This window comes from Camponotus floridanus, unplaced genomic scaffold (assembly GCF_003227725.1).
Source record: "Camponotus floridanus strain SB8 unplaced genomic scaffold, Cflo_v7.5 scaffold2, whole genome shotgun sequence".
Classification (NCBI taxonomy): Eukaryota; Metazoa; Arthropoda; class Insecta; order Hymenoptera; family Formicidae; genus Camponotus; species Camponotus floridanus.
The window spans coordinates 2,944,203-2,960,188 of NW_020229325.1; the positions used below are offsets into that span (position 1 = coordinate 2,944,203).

At 34.2% G+C, this 15,986-nt stretch overlaps 2 protein-coding genes across 5 annotated transcripts; one reads left to right on the forward strand and one right to left on the reverse strand.

Annotated features, from left to right (window-relative positions):
• Positions 1-639: 639 nt before the first annotated feature.
• LOC105253602 (suppressor of hairless protein) lies at positions 640-7,760 on the reverse strand. Of its 3 annotated transcripts, none has more exons than XM_011261720.3 (3): positions 6,424-6,970; positions 5,536-5,590; positions 640-3,925 (listed from the first exon to the last, which is right to left on the reverse strand). In XM_011261720.3, exon 3 carries the CDS (start codon positions 3,811-3,813, stop codon positions 2,284-2,286), a length of 1,530 nt encoding a protein of 509 aa, XP_011260022.1. In that variant the 5' UTR covers positions 3,814-3,925; positions 5,536-5,590; positions 6,424-6,970; the 3' UTR covers positions 640-2,283. The 3 variants fall into 3 exon arrangements, with proteins under 3 accessions (XP_011260022.1, XP_011260021.1, XP_025263795.1); XM_011261719.3 differs by lacking the exon at positions 5,536-5,590 and adding an exon at positions 7,340-7,760 and having other exon boundaries at positions 641-3,925; positions 6,424-6,736; XM_025408010.1 differs by lacking the exon at positions 5,536-5,590 and having other exon boundaries at positions 641-3,925; positions 6,424-6,969.
• A 2,682-nt stretch (positions 7,761-10,442) lies between these two features.
• LOC105253603 (DNA repair protein complementing XP-G cells homolog) lies at positions 10,443-15,944 on the forward strand. 2 transcript variants are annotated; one of them, XM_011261721.3, is made up of 9 exons: positions 10,443-11,099; positions 11,290-11,465; positions 11,695-12,132; positions 12,232-12,448; positions 12,535-13,997; positions 14,096-14,194; positions 14,273-14,486; positions 14,663-14,893; positions 14,964-15,944. In XM_011261721.3, the coding sequence occupies exons 1-9, from the start codon at positions 11,012-11,014 to the stop codon at positions 15,617-15,619; spliced, it is 3,582 nt and encodes a 1,193-aa protein (XP_011260023.1). In that variant the 5' UTR covers positions 10,443-11,011; the 3' UTR covers positions 15,620-15,944. The 2 variants fall into 2 exon arrangements, with proteins under 2 accessions (XP_011260023.1, XP_011260024.1); XM_011261722.2 differs by lacking the exons at positions 10,443-11,099; positions 11,290-11,465 and having other exon boundaries at positions 11,833-12,136; positions 14,964-15,941.
• The last annotated feature ends 42 nt before the right edge of the window (positions 15,945-15,986 follow it).

Below are 15,986 nucleotides of genomic sequence, written 5' to 3' on the forward strand. Positions count from 1 at the left end.
TGCCTTCCGTTTTCTATTTCTCATATAAAGGAGAAATGTAGAGCCACTTAAACTTCAAATGCTAAATTTGAAAATTTACTAAAAAAAACTAAATTGTCTTCGTAAGATAAACATTTTTCACTTGCATAACATCTTCATTTTTTTATTGTTAAACATTACAATAAAAAAATATGTACTGCACATTCAATATTTTGTCGAATATATAAATAAAGATAGATATATATTAATAACAATGACAAAAGATATATTAATATATATTTGTAATTTGATTTATATCGACGAATTGTAAATAATTGTAGATATTTGCTTATAATATAATAAAAGCACTATTAAAGAGAATCTTTTAGGAATTTCCCCTGCGTCCCAATAAAATTCTATGAGAATTCTCTGATTTCTCCAAGTATAAAAGAAATCTCTGAAAATTCCAGGTTTTTTAGAAAGTAGACACCCGGATAATATAATTAAATCTGATGACATAATTAAATATCTCTGATGATATAATTAAATATATAATTTAAAAATAGCTTTCTGCTGATTCAGACATCACGTCATCGTGTGTCCATATATCTGTCCATCTCTTTCTTGAATAAAGATAAAAAAAATAAAAATATAATATAATAGATTCGATTTTTATACTTTATACGAGGATTACAAGAGAATGATTAATCAAAAATTAATTTCACGCGAATATCTCGAGGTATATATTTAATGTAATTATTATTACACCGGGATCCACGTAATTATAATCACAATAAGTGTGCTGCAGATATACACACGTTTGAAATACTATGTACATAAAATAACACGTACGCGTATCAGGGAAAAATCTATGCCACTTTGAAAACTGGTCGATTATTTTTTCGAGATATAAAAAAAGAAAAAAAATGCATACGAATTCCACTGACTTGATCAATCAATCTCTGGCCGTTTTTTACAATCAGCACCAATTCACGTGATACACACATTCATTCGCTAAAAAGAGTATATGCATTTTTTAATAAATAATGAGAGAAATCTATTGACACTGCGTGTGCGCGCACGAATTTACAAATGTACCAAATATCGAGCACATTGGCAGTTCAAAAATACACTGCGTATCCCTTCCTCTATCCTACTTTGTACATGATAGACCATTCACGCGAGGCAACGCTCAGACTTCCGTATAATTTTTTTCGATTTTTCCCATACATTTTTCCCCCTTTACGAAGTCATTTCCACGCGGTGGAATAACAAATACTCTCTGGCGATCCCAATAAATTAATATTTGCTTTACAATCTAGCGATGATGTATACAAGGTGTCTATAAAGGACCAAATTATACAATGTGTTAATGGGGTCGAGCATGTGAAAAAAATGTATATAAACTTATGTCCGAAAATGTGCTTTATTAAAGAATTATAAGGTATCATAGTTATAACTATTTCATACCATTCCATTTAATATAGTTGAAAATTCTAAGAAAGTTATAAGAACAATTTTGGACATTTCGAAAACTTATAGCTTATAAAGCTTATTCGAACATAAATTTATATAAACTAAATTTCATCCCGATCTTTACGGACACCCTAGAGAGAGCGAAAAATGCTTTTATAATTATGAAACTTACTATACCGATTTCCGAGTGTAATAGCTCTTCTCGTAATAGATATAGTGTTAAAAGCACAACCGTTCGGTGACCAATATGCAAATGTATAGACTAAGATTGTGTATTACATTCGTTACTAACTACGCCCGTTTGATAGTTTTTCTTTAATTCTTCATAAAATGCTAGACGAGACGTGATAAAGTTCCAAGGGAAGTGTTTCGGATATATCGACGAAACTTATTTCGCCGTGTCGAATGAAATCTTATATAATTCCATTCACTTCACTCTTGAAAATTTTATCATCGGACTCCGTATATTCGGTCTATACATCCTCGCGTAAACTGTTAAATCAAAAACTGCTATATAAATTATTATCTCTGTAAATCTTTGTTAACAAATTACGAGAGTTCTAAGACAGTTTTAGCGCGCGGAGTTGGAGGTGCCACACGTGGAGTGCATTGAGCGAAACGCTACGTCTTCGTATTGTCCAAGTTTGCGTCGTGTTGCGCCACGCTATTATCGATTTCGAGCAACAAATCTTTCGCCAGATACGAGCACTCGTCACTGCTACTCTCGTTTTCATCATCGTTGTCATCCTCGTCGTCGTCATCGGGGGACATCACGATTGGCGTCGCACCGCCCGTATCACTACTACATCGTAGACTTTGGTTCGCATTATGACGATTATCTAGAAGATATCAGAGACCCGACTGCGGCGGCTGTCCATGAGTGTTCCAGGGCACGTCGGTAGGCATTGCGGCGGGCGGTATATTAGCCTGATTGTGCATGGCACGCGGCGCTCGCATGATCTCATCGGCAGGAGGACAGTGCGGACGCGGCCCGGGTTCGGGCGTATACGTGAAGGTCAAACCGGTAGCGTAGATGATGCCGTCATTGCGCACGAGGGAGACCGGCACCTGCGTCGGCTGGCGCACCCACAGCCACTCGCCGCGAAACAAGGAGATGTCGGGCACGACGCAAAGCATGCTCTCCTGGCATCTGTACATGGTCTCGGCCTCGACGTCGCCGAACCAGACTTGCAGATTCGGCGTAAAATTGTCGCCCGTGAGCTCAAGCATCGCTACGTCACCGCCACCGTTGAGATGCAGACTATGGACCAGTGGTACTGGTGTCACGGGCGATCGTACCGGCCCCATGCCCTCGAAGAACTGATATTCCGCCTTGTCCGTGCTGATAATCGTCCAGCAGGCGCCATCGTTGATCATCTCCTTGTTGGCCTCTTTCGGGCAAGGTGTAGCCTGGAATTGTATTATACGCTCTTGCGAGAGACACAAGTACATGTGATCCGTGTCTTTCATGTAGAAGGCGCATTTATGCAACTGCGAGACAGGATCGTCGGCCTCCAAACTGGCCATCTGCTTGTCCACCTTGCGAATCACCAGTCGCGGCAGTGCCATTCCCGTCACGGAGCACACCAACTTCACAGTGCTGCCATAGTGCACGTAACCATCGCGTACTTGAAATTCCTCCGACTCGCTCTCATTGTCGTCCAGGAGGTGAATGGTGAACGCACCCCACTGCGTCGAGCTCGCATGGAAGTTACCATTCTCCACGTGAAGATAACGCGTGCTGACCGTCTGCGAGCGCAATCGATTGAAAAGCGCCACTTTCGTGCCACTGGCGATGCACAGGTCCGCGTTCTTCAGGGACTGCTTCTTCTTGGACGGCTTCGAGATCACCTTGATACGCTTGCTAAAGAACACGCCAATGTCGTGCCCGCTACCGTAGAACATCTTGACGGAGAGCATAAAGTGCTTGCGCTTGTCTGAATCGGAGATGTAGAGAGTCTTGGCCGCGCAGTACTGCTTGCCGTTGTTCAGGTCCAGTTGCTGCATATCCTGGTCCGAGTTACCGATGCCGATGAAAGCGCATAATTGGGCATTTTGTTCGCTCTCGCCTTCGCGCAGCATTTGCTCCTGGCGCATCCTCCAGCCATCGCCGAAGAGATAGATGCACGGCGGAGGGCAGAAGAACCGCTTCTCGTTGCCGTACGATTTTTGCGCGACCTTAGCATGCAGGATCACGATCATCATGTCGCTTCGGTCGCGCAAGTAACGCTCCATCGCCTCGCGGGTCAATCGCTGGTCCTGCTGATCGGGCCTGTAGATGCCGGAGCCGAATCGAGGATAAACGGACATGACTGAGGTCGGTGAAGGCGGAGACTGCATACTGTGTGCCATTGTTGGCAGTCCAAACTGATGTGGCATATTTAAAAGTCCGGGTCCTGGGTGCGAACGGGATAACAAAGCTGCCGCCGTTATAATGGCGCTGTTATATCTTCATCTTCCAAGCGCCAAGAATGACTTTCTGATCTCCTACCTATACAACCAGAATTCAAATATCTCAATGTAAGTTTAATAATTCAACAAAATATTATTATTAAATATAATTATTATAATTATTAAATATAATTATTATAATATTATAATATTAAATATAATTATTATAATATTATAATATTAATTATTAATATTAATTATTATAATATTATAATATTAAATATAATTATTAATAATATTATAATATTAATTATTAAATGTAATTATTATAACATAATTACTAAATATAATTATTAAATAATCGTATAATTATCATTATATCGTGAAACTAGTGTTAGATAAAGAGTTGAAGAGAAATTAGACATACAAAATGAAAATATTAATCAGAATCATCTAACAAGTGTAAACGCTAAGAGCAAAATACTAATTTGCGATATTAATAAAGAGCAATAAAACACGGTTTTATATAACAGTCTCTAGTACGCAATTAAACAAAATAAAAAGCACATGGTTTAATGATAAAAGACTAATTGCATTAATAAAGAATAATGAAACACGATTATATATATATATATATATATATATATATATATATATATATATATAAAACAGTAGTTAAACAAATAAACAACGCATTCAATGATGTGTTTCTTCCTCTTAATAAATTTCTAATAACTTGTATCCATTATGTATTGAGTAGATACATAAAATAATCTGTGTGTAATACATGTGTGTATAATTATAAAATAATTGTAAGAGATTGTACATAATGGAAATGAATGTGTTATCGCGACTTTATACCATGATAATGTATTCGCATAATATGCAATAACGTCACTATTAACGCGATTAAGCGTACCAAACTGCATACAAATGTCCGCTCATTTAAAACTTCGGCGTGAGAAAAATTTTTGCTTTTGACAAGGGGAAAGGGAGGGGAAGTATAATTAATTCGAGATATCTTTCTTTGAATAAACCACCAAGAATTGCTAGTCTTAGTACAGGAAAGAGGAAACAATATACATGTATATACGCGCATACCGTGAGAACCGAGTTGAGCTCATTTTTCCTACATGAATTAAAGCACTTTTGTCCATTATATAGGTAGAGAGAGATTTTATGTTTATATACATATTATAAAAAACGTAAATTAGATCTTTTATAATTAAAGCGTATTAAATACAATTTATCAATTATACAAAATTAATGCTAAATCAAATATGTGTAAGAAAATTTTAGAATTTTATTAATTCTTTGTGAAATATCCCAAAGATTCTTTTTCTTATATTTCTCTTCATATAGAAAATAAAATCTCTTACAGAAGCATTCAATTTAATAAAATTTCATTTTAGGAGTAATAGAAAAATAGTAGAAAAGTATTTTCTTTGCAGAAATCAAATTTAAATCAAATATTCTTATAACTTTGGATTTTATAAGCGATACGTAAAGTTCACATATCAATTTTGCTTTTGCTTTTAATTTGTTTTTGTTATATTTCATAATAATTCTAATTTTATAGGATATATATCAAATAATATGAGAAAATAATATAATAATGCAAATTACAAGAATTGATAAGAAATAGGCTAATAAGAGCCAAATACAATAAATAAGATGTAATCAACTTTCTTGCAGACATTATTTAATTACCTAAATTATAGATGTGTCGGTCTTTTCTTAAAAACATTTTCAGCAACTACTAAAACTAAACAGAAAAGCACAAATTAGTAAATTATTATAACAAAATTGTCGTTAGCAATAATTTCAGGGTGCAAGAGAGAGAAAGAGAAATATAGTACTTATCATCATATTTTCTCAATACGTTTTAATCTGCGTAATCCTAAACATTATCATTCCCACATTATTTATCTAATAATACATAATTGAGTGTTGAATTAAATATTCTAGAAACAGGAAAGACTGTGAATTTGTTATTCAATAACAAGAAAATATCTGACAAACTAAGTCTGACGTAATGATAATGAATAGTAGAATATAAAACATGTGCTAATGCATACACGCATTCTGACCTTGTAATTTAAATTCCTTCTAAATATATCACTCTATTTTTGCATATCAAATATAAAATATATATTTTGAACTTTGCTCATCAAGAATATATATTATACATATAAATTACAGAAAAGCATGCATAAAAAAATAAACAATAGTTAAATTAATATGATATTATTCCATATAAATTTATGTAAAAAATGAAAAATTAAAAGCAAAAATAAGAGCTTCAAACATGAAAAGTGTCTATTATAAACTTGACTGATATCACTAAGGAAGAGATGGAAAAGCGGAATACGCTCTGCTCGCAAGAATAAAAGAGAAATATGATAACGTGCAGTCGTTCGAGGATTTGTAGGATTATGAGAAAATCGAAATTCGCGAGGGAGGGCAATCGGAGCGGCGTGTGAGAAAGTCGGGCATTTGTTTATTTACATTTTCGGACCGAGATGAGAGGTTACCAGCGCGCATTTATCCGGCAGACGGAGGGGAAAAGGAAAGAGAGCTCATGGCGAAAGCACTCACCTCCTCATTTTCGCCTGGACGCCAATGACAGCCGCGTACCCGCGTGCATCCTCCGGGCTATCGATCATCCGGAACGGCCGGCAAATCCTCGACGATCATTCACCGTCCGCGAAACACCGTCCTCCCGTCGCCTATGCTCTCTCTAATCCATTCAAAAAACACCTGTTCACTTTCCGAATTTTCCGAACAGTCCTGCCAACCCTGCGACGAACGACGTCGCAGCGGTAGCGGCAAGTTTAAATCATCTAAATTCGATCTGCGAAGATTCGCGGGAGAATCTTCCTCCAATTCTGGGCAGATCGCTTTATTGAATCTGAAATATACGGAGTAAAATATAAATTCGACGCGAGGATGAAAAGCAGCGGGGTCGAGACAGCGCGAATCGTTGAACGTCGAGTGACAGGACGTCGAGAAGTGACAGTTGAGTTCCTAACGCGTGATCGACGAATCTTCTTCGCGATTGGACCGGCACGGTATAAGGGCCTACCCACACGGCCAACGACCGACAGATGACTGAGTTCGCGGCAACGTCGGATATAGAGTTATTACTGCCATATTGTAGGTAAACTGCACCATGAACGTGGCCGGAGAGAGTGGAGAGGGGGGAGTCTCGCACGTGAGCTCGTAAGTACGCGCCTGTCCCGATGTGTGCCGATGTTCACATCGATGTATGAAAATCGCGCGCGAACGTCAGTGGCGTGAATTTGACGTTTCGCGAATTCGGCTCGCGAAGCCGCGTCGACGCGTTCGATTATCGAATTGTCGAATCGCGTTCACCGATAGCGCGTTACTTTTTTCAATTTGAGAATCGACCTTGTCGATATGTTAAAAGTTAATCGTGATCTTAAAAGTGTCACATATCGGATACATCCCCGAAGAGGCGAGAAAGTAAGTTTGTAACTTGTACGAGGCCTACCTGTCTTCTCCAGGATATCGATTATCCTGGATCCTGATTTCTGCAACGCTTTTTTTTCTGGATTATAATCCACTCTGCGATGTAGATAAAAAAGACAATTTATTTATAAATCGCACCATTTTGAATTGCTAACTCGAGCACTTTCAAGACTGTATTACGTATTCGAAAAGTAGATCGAGCACTCTCTTGTCCTCTCTCTCTTTCTCTTTCTCTCGTTCTTTCTTTCTCTGTCTTTATTTGCAATGACACTTTTTTTTTTATTGTCCGCGACTTTTCGCGATGACACGGCGCTTGCGCACGCTCGCATACGTCACTGGTGTTGCAGATTCTATTGTTTTACTGTTGTACAATGGCCCGACCCAAGCGCCTCCAGTTCCTTGCCTCCCCTACCTGATGTGTGCCGCTCGCCCCTTCCTCTTCTCTCGTACTCCCCCCTCCCCTCCCCAACGGTTGTCATTCCCCCTCCCCGACAGCGTCCCCATGGGCCGTGGAATTGCTGCCGCAAAAGGATGTTGGGGTTACCCTGGGGGGCGTGGGAAAAACCTGCTGTGGGAAAGAGTGGGTGGCCTCTACCTCACTCCACTTCTGTGATGATGACGATACGATATATATGCCGTATCTATAAATGTCGTGCGTGTGGGTGCGCGCGCGCGCAGGTGATGTGTGTGCGAACTGCATATATATATACATGTATCACACATATATACACATATTTATATATATGTATATGTAATATACATACACAATTATATTGCTATATACACATGTATAGCATCTGTATGATTTCCTCGCGTGATCCGTGTATGCGAAACGTGTAGCCCAGCCGATACTGCGTAATAATACCAAAGTATGTATGTGCGTGTATGAGAACACACTGAGAGAAAGAGAGAGAGAGAGAGAGAGAGAGAGAGAGAGAGAGAGAGAGATCATCAGTGAATAAGCGAGCGATACTAGTCGAAATATTTTGCTTGAAACATTTCGAAAAACGTTTCCTTTATTCAAGAATTCTCAAGAGCAACTTTTAACTCGATTTAATAATATTTGTGAGGTGATTTAATCACCTATCAATATATTTGTTCTCTCTTCATAATTCTTTGTAATCAATTGTAACTTTATGCGTTTTTTCAAAAATTCTAATGCGATATAAATATATTTGCGAAAAAAGGGAGTATATAATAAAAGTATATAATAAAATAAACTTAAACACATTTTCGATTATTTGTTTATTGTATAAATTTGTTTATTTATTGTAAAAAATCTCTTTAATACAAATCATTACAAATTATTGTATCAGGATAAGAAAAATCTAAGGACAGCGAGATAATGAATGTTTAAAAGAGCTAAAAGACATGAGAAAGAAACCTACGCGACCAGAAAATTCATTTGCCATTAAACATACTCGACTGAAGGACTTGAATTTACCGTAGGAAATACAATGCAATTTATCATTAAACAAACTTATACAATTTTATAATTTACGATCGGCTTTTAAAAAGAGTAGTTTAAAAAATTATAAAACAATCATTAATACTTTGAATATATGAATATATTAAATCATTTCAGTTTGCAAAAATTTTATACAAGACTTTGCGAAAGAATAATTGTTTTTCACTATTTACATGATCAAACGTAGAAAAGACATTATAATTATTTACAAAAGGAAGGGCTACATATATATATTTAATCCAAATGTATAATAAAGTAAATTATAAAGTAATGTATAATAAAAAGAAAATTTTAGAAGAAATTAAATAAAAAATTACATAACAATATATTCGAATAATATTAGAAAAGAAAATAATCTATAAATTTATAAATATTGAAATTGAGAAAATATATTGTTATACTTTGTTTTAATGAAATGAGAATCTGAAAAAAAAAGAAAAATGCATTAATGTCGAATCAATTCACAGCTTATATTTATTGTAAACATCTATAACCAATGCGAATATTCACGAGTAATGTACATACACTATATATATATATATATATATATATATATATATATATACACGGAAACAGAAATGCAATATATGAATTTATGCATTTTCGAAGAATATATGCATTTTTCATATAAAGGTAGCCGCCTCAATATCTTTATTCGCCCTAAATCAATATAAAAAAAGATGTTCACAAATTAGTAATGCAAATTGCATTTAGTTGTACTATTTATATATTTGCACTATATCACTTCGTTTTTGCTACATTCACTATCTAATCCCTCGAATATTCTTGGCAAGAGAGGAGGAAAATCATTCAAAAAAATTTATTATAAATATTCCAGTAGCCTCGAGATTGTTTTTTTCGTTCGGAGACTTCAGAGGAAAGTCATTCAAAAAAATTTATTATAAATACTCCAGTAGTCTCGAGATTTTTTTTTCGAGACTGCAGATTAAAATCGAAAAGCCGCACAGATATATAGAGTGTTTCAAAAAGATGTGTAAAAAATGTAAGAGCAGATTTTCCTGGTTAAAACAAGAAAAAAATTTCTCATAAATATGTATCCGCGGAAATGCCTCGTTTCTGAGATCATATGTATAAACACGAAGTTTTATATATAACCACAGACTTTTCTATACATGTGTCCAGTAATAATCATCCAGTAATATCATCTCTCGTGTACAAATTAAACCAAATACGAAAGTCCTTTACAAATTTTCTAATTTTCGCAATAATTAACAAGAAATTAATTTAAAAATAAGTCGACTAATCCGTGCAAATATAAAAAAAGAAAGACAGATATATTTAATTGGATAGAATTCGACATAAAACATAAGTATAATAAAAACACATTTTAAAATAAAATTAAGACAAAGAAATATCTCTTCTGCCTGATTAAATGCGGTTGTTCTTGCATCACTTATCGCTATTAATAGCTTAATATAATTTATAGCAGTCTGTAGCTATAACATACTGGAATGGACTTTTTTTTTAAGGGTGAAGGAACGATTCAATTCATAGAAAAGGATAGATGCACATATTCTATATAGATCGCTATCTTTGTCAGGAATTCGCCGATTGGTTGATACTATTTAATATTATGTCAAAAACATTTTATATATGCATTATGAATTGAAAGAAAAGTAAATAATATATAATCATTTTCATTTTGTTTAAATTGATAAGTAAAACCAAAACTTCCCGGAAGTTGCGTTCTACTGTACCACTTTATTACTACATATCTGATGAAAAATGTTTTTAACTCGGATAATAAATGTAAAAAGATCCACCCAAAAATACACCTTGCCTCGAATTTAGCTCCGTGTAGGTTTTATAGAACTCATTGTATAAAATCATGACTCTGTGAGTGTGTCATCTATAGCATGAGTGTATATGTGTGATATAAGCTCGTCAGCTGATCACAAACTAAATGATCGCGAAGCCAGGCTGGAGAAGATATTTTTGTTTCGTGATCTAACGCGCGCTTTTTAACAGATCTTTAGATACTCTCGTGTTTACGATATTAATTACATATCGAATGAAATCGGTTTGTTGATATTATATTTGTAAGTTACGTCTTGATAAGACTCCTGATCTTTATTCATATATTGTAATTTAATGGATTAAGTCGCAAAACACGTGTCCAAATAAATCTATTCGTATAAAACATTTGTGCTGCGTATCTTCGCACGCGATATGTACATTATTTTTAAGATCAACGTGACTTAAATAATGGGGGTACACGGTCTGTGGAAACTGCTTGAAGCATCCGGAAAACCGGTACCTTTAGAAAGCCTCGAGGGCAAGGTCTTGGCAATAGGTGAGCTGATATTTATGATGAATTTTGTTAGAAGTGTGATAGAAAATATAATTTTTAATATAACATCTTACAAATATCTTTCTTGGATGGCTGAAGTTTTGAAGATCTAAATAGATGAGAAGTTTTTGTTGCTTACTTAAATATTTTTATATAAAAAGAAATAGATAATTCATATAATATAAATTTTCAGACATATCGATATGGATATATCAAGTATTGCAAGGATATCAAGATCGTCATGGTACTCCTAAGCCTAATGCCCATTTGCTTGGATTATTTACTAGAATATGTAAACTTTTATATTATAAAATCAAGCCTGTTTTTGTCTTTGACGGAGGTGTACCCATGCTCAAGAAAAATACAATTGTAAATACAATGGATTATATTCTTCCTAATTAACAAAGATCTTTTTTTTTATGTTGTGCATTTAATGCAAAAAAGATATAGTATATTACAAACTTTAAGCACAGTATGTATTTATGCAAAAACAAAACTGTTCTTTTATCTTGATTATAATATTGTTCGTACGTAATTAGCTCTCTCAGCGTGGGAACCAGGTAGTGAGAAAAGAGCCTTCTCATTCTTTTGTTCACAGGCCTTGCGCAGGAAGCAGAAATCTATTGCCACAAGTAAGGCGCAGAAGATGAAGGCAGATTTGATAAACAACTTGATAAAGCACAGCGTTGTAAAAACTGCTCTCAACAAAGATTCCAAGGTGGATCAAACTAATGGAGCGATACAAGCAATGCTAAATATGCCAACTAACTGTTCCAAGGAAGATATGTTTATTCTACCTGATATGCCTAGCACTAGCAATATGCAAACTTATATTAGTGATAATGAGGATGATTCTGACACTTCTGTTGAGCTAAGTCCAAGAAAACAATCAAAATGGATGGGAAATATACACAATGTTGATGTAACCAGCAATGAATTTAAAGCATTACCTGCGGATGTCCGTTATGATATACTTACTGATCTTAAGGAAACAAGGAAACAAAATTCCTGGGGTCGCTTGCATGAAATACCCCAAGTATGTATGTACAAATGTTAAAAACTTGTATATCTACATACATACATATATATTGTATCTGTGGGAGCAAGATCAATTATATATCTTATATGATTATAGGAATCACAAGAATTTTCTGGCTACCAGCTGACACGTTTGCTTAAACGTCGATATGTACAAGAATCTTTGGAATCTGCTGAAAAGGAAATGGGTGGAAAAACTTTAACATTGGAAGAATTAGATAAATTACTGACTGAACAAGGCGTTAATACGAAAGGCAACGACGCAGCTTTTCGAATAGCCGCAGACAGTACAACAAGATTGATTTACATCAGTGGTATGTGTATCACAATTCTTTGTAATAACTACATATTATTATATATTATATATTATAATATAATAAAGTTATATATCATTTCACAGACAAGAACGCATTAGTAAAAGATTCTAATAAATCAGAAACGGATGAAGATGATATCTTACAAAATATAAATGAAGAAGTTAAATCTATTGCAGGCCCAAGTAATCATACACCTATTGTAGAAGACATAAACGAATATGAATTAAATGATTCCGATGATGACATTGATATGATTCACGATTTTTCATTTATCACGAGTGACGAAAATAAAAATGCACTTGACAGTGATAGAGAATCTGAAATTGATATGAACGAATCACTGGCGCCGTTAGATAAAAAATCAAGCAAAAATGCGACGAATCCAGCATTAGCATATTTACTAGAATATAGTGGTTTGTCTCAGAATCAAATCATGCATCTCATGAAGTACAATAAAGACCAAAGTCGTAAAATAAAAACCGCAGACAAAGATGTAAAACTGCACGAGAAAAATACTAATTCAGAATTAACTGAAGGTAGAAATCCAACAATTGCTAAATCGGAATTTTCACTTCCTGAAAATTATGTGGGAGTTTCGAAATCTATAGAATCACAAAATATGCAAAATGCATGCACGACCAATGAAAATATGACTGTCGAATTAATTTTATCTAACATGGAATCGGATAATTTCACCAAAAAGGAACTATTAAAAAATAAGACTGAAGTATTAGATGTAACATCTGATGTCATATCTTCAGATAAATTAGTGGAATTTGAGGAACATTCTTTTTCTCCTACAAAATCTAATGACAATATGACTACCGAATTAATTTCATCTAATGTGAAATCGGATAATTTTAAAGAAAAATCATTAAAAAATAATGTTGAAACATCAGATGTAACATCTAATGTCACATTTCCAATTGATAATTCAAGGAGGTCTGAAGAACGTTCTTCTCCTACAAAATCTAATGACAATATGAATGTTGAATTAATTTCAACAGTACAAACAGACACATCAGATTCCGATTCTGATGATTTTATAGAAATTCAAGACGTTCCAATACCTTATGTGGAAATATCACAAAAAAATATTACAAAGAAAGAAAATGTTGAGATAACTTTCAAGCCTGATGAAAAATTAGAAGACGATATTTTCGCCGATATATTTGAGAAGACGGATAAAAATAAAGATTTACCAACTAGTTTGGAACAAATATGTTGTATGCAACAGTCTATCAATGAAAATGATAAGCACCGAATACCATTAATTTCTGAAAACAAGAATTTGAAAACTAATTTATTGGATACTATACCTGAGGAGCTGATCATAGAAAAAACAAAAATCAAGTTATTAGAAAATACTCAGTTAATTGAGAATATATCGAATGATGAAGACAAAATACATGATTTTCAAGACTCCAACGACTTAGTTCAAAAAAATAATACGGATTTACTTACTGAAGATGATACTTGTAATGAATACATACAAGAGAAGAGAACAGTATTGCCTACAAATGAAGAAGATTTAATAGAATTGAAGGTATATATTTTCAATATTATTTCTGTAAACAAATTAATGTTATTTCAATTTTTTAAGTCTTATTTATTTATTTGAATGTGTGAATTTGTTAATTGCAGGGACAATTAGAATGTGAGCAAGAAGAACTTACCAAAGGCATTGGCAAATTTGAGAGACAAGCTACCAATATTTCCGATCAGATACAAACCGAGGCACAGGTACATTTCAGGATATATTGGAAATAATTTTTGTTATATAATTATATTGCATGTATTTTATATTATGTTTATTTATAGGAATTGTTACGTTTATTCGGGATACCATATATAGTAGCACCTATGGAAGCAGAAGCGCAGTGCGCATACTTAGAACAAATTGAACTCACTAATGGTACGATTACAGACGACTCCGATATTTGGTTATTTGGAGGTCAATATGTGTACAAAAACTTTTTCAACAATAATAGAAGAGTACTACAGTTCCATGCTTATGATATTCAACATCATTTTAGTAAGCACGAGACAGCCATTAATACCTTCTTAAAATAAAAATATGTATCATCTAAAATTTTTGTGAAGAATTACTTTAAAATTAATTATAAAATCAAATATTATTCTTTACAAAAATTTTATTAATATATATGTGTGTGTATGTTTATAACATCATATTTGTACCATATATTGCAGAACTTAGTCGGAACCAATTAATACAATTGGCTCTTTTGGTTGGTAGTGATTATACTACAGGAGTGGCTGGTATTGGACCAGTCACTGCGCTAGAAATATTAGCCGCCTTTCCCGCCGAAGGGGATAACATATTACACGGATTATACAAGTTTTGCTCGTGGATTAAGGAGGGAAAACCTTCCGGAAAAATGGGTTTACGCAATAAGTTGCGAAACGTGAAGTTGGATAGAGGTAAGCGGTAATCATCTACAAGACATGATAGATAAAGAATAGAGTAAATAATAACAAATGGTAATTTCAGATTTTCCAAATCAAGCAGTCGCTCAAGCGTACCTTTTTCCTACGATCGATGAATCAAAAGAGACTTTTACTTGGGGTAAACCAAATGTTGTGCTTCTTTGCGATTATACCAGACAGAAATTTGGATGGACGAAAGGCAAATTTGATGACACAATGGTACCAGTATTAAAAAGACTGGAAGAAAACAAAAATCAAAAATTGTTGGACATGTACTTTAAAAAAAAAATATTGCCGCGATCTATCGAGCCAACCTTGAGTAAAAGAGTGCAAAAAGCTCTATGCAGATTAAATAATGTCGATATGGATGAAGAAAATGTGAATGACGAATCTCAATCTAAAAGAAGTAAAAAAAGCAATACTGTCCAAAAATTGAACAAAGAAGATGTAGTCGAGATAGCAACAGATGAGACTCATGAGGAATCGCTTCCAAAAGATGCTACCAGCAGTAAGCCCGTTAAATCCATTGATAAAAAAAAATATACCAAGGAATATATACCACAACGAGAAAAGGACAAAGAATGTGCGTTAGAAAGAAAATTGCATGCTATAGAGGTACTTAGAAAATCAAAACAAGGTTTAGGTAAAACAAAAAAAGGAAAGCGTGTAATACGAAAGGTCAAGAAGGAGGCAGAATTATCAGAAAGTGATAGCAACTAGATATAGTTTTTTTTTAATTAAAATAAACAAGATTTTTATATATTGTGAATAATAACTTATTTATAAAATTCATCAGAACCAAACTTAACATTCTTAGTTGTTTTTGTTTCTAACATTATTAAATATTTTCTGTACTTCAGTCGTGCATCATCCTTACATCATTCGCTCTGAATAGTTCAATCGTTCAATTTTCTAGGACTTTGCTAAGATCCTGAAGATTATGTATAAAAATATGTAGGAATAATATGTGATACGCAACATTGTACATTACATTTATATACTTTTTTGGACTTTTGTTATTTGTATTATTATGTACATGCATTGTTATAAGTATAAAAATACAAATTATTTTTCCATTAAAGAAATT

Bases quoted from the DNA above. Each gene is read 5' to 3' on its own strand.
- LOC105253602 (XM_011261720.3), bottom strand. From the start codon at position 3,813: ATGCCACATCAGTTTGGACTGCCAACAATGGCACACAGTATGCAGTCT.
- LOC105253603 (XM_011261721.3), top strand. From the start codon at position 11,012: ATGGGGGTACACGGTCTGTGGAAACTGCTTGAAGCATCCGGAAAACCG. The intron at 11,466-11,694 runs GTAAATACAATG...TTTTGTTCACAG, and splicing joins TGCTCAAGAAAAATACAATT to GCCTTGCGCAGGAAGCAGAA. The intron at 12,133-12,231 runs GTATGTATGTAC...ATATGATTATAG, and splicing joins GCTTGCATGAAATACCCCAA to GAATCACAAGAATTTTCTGG.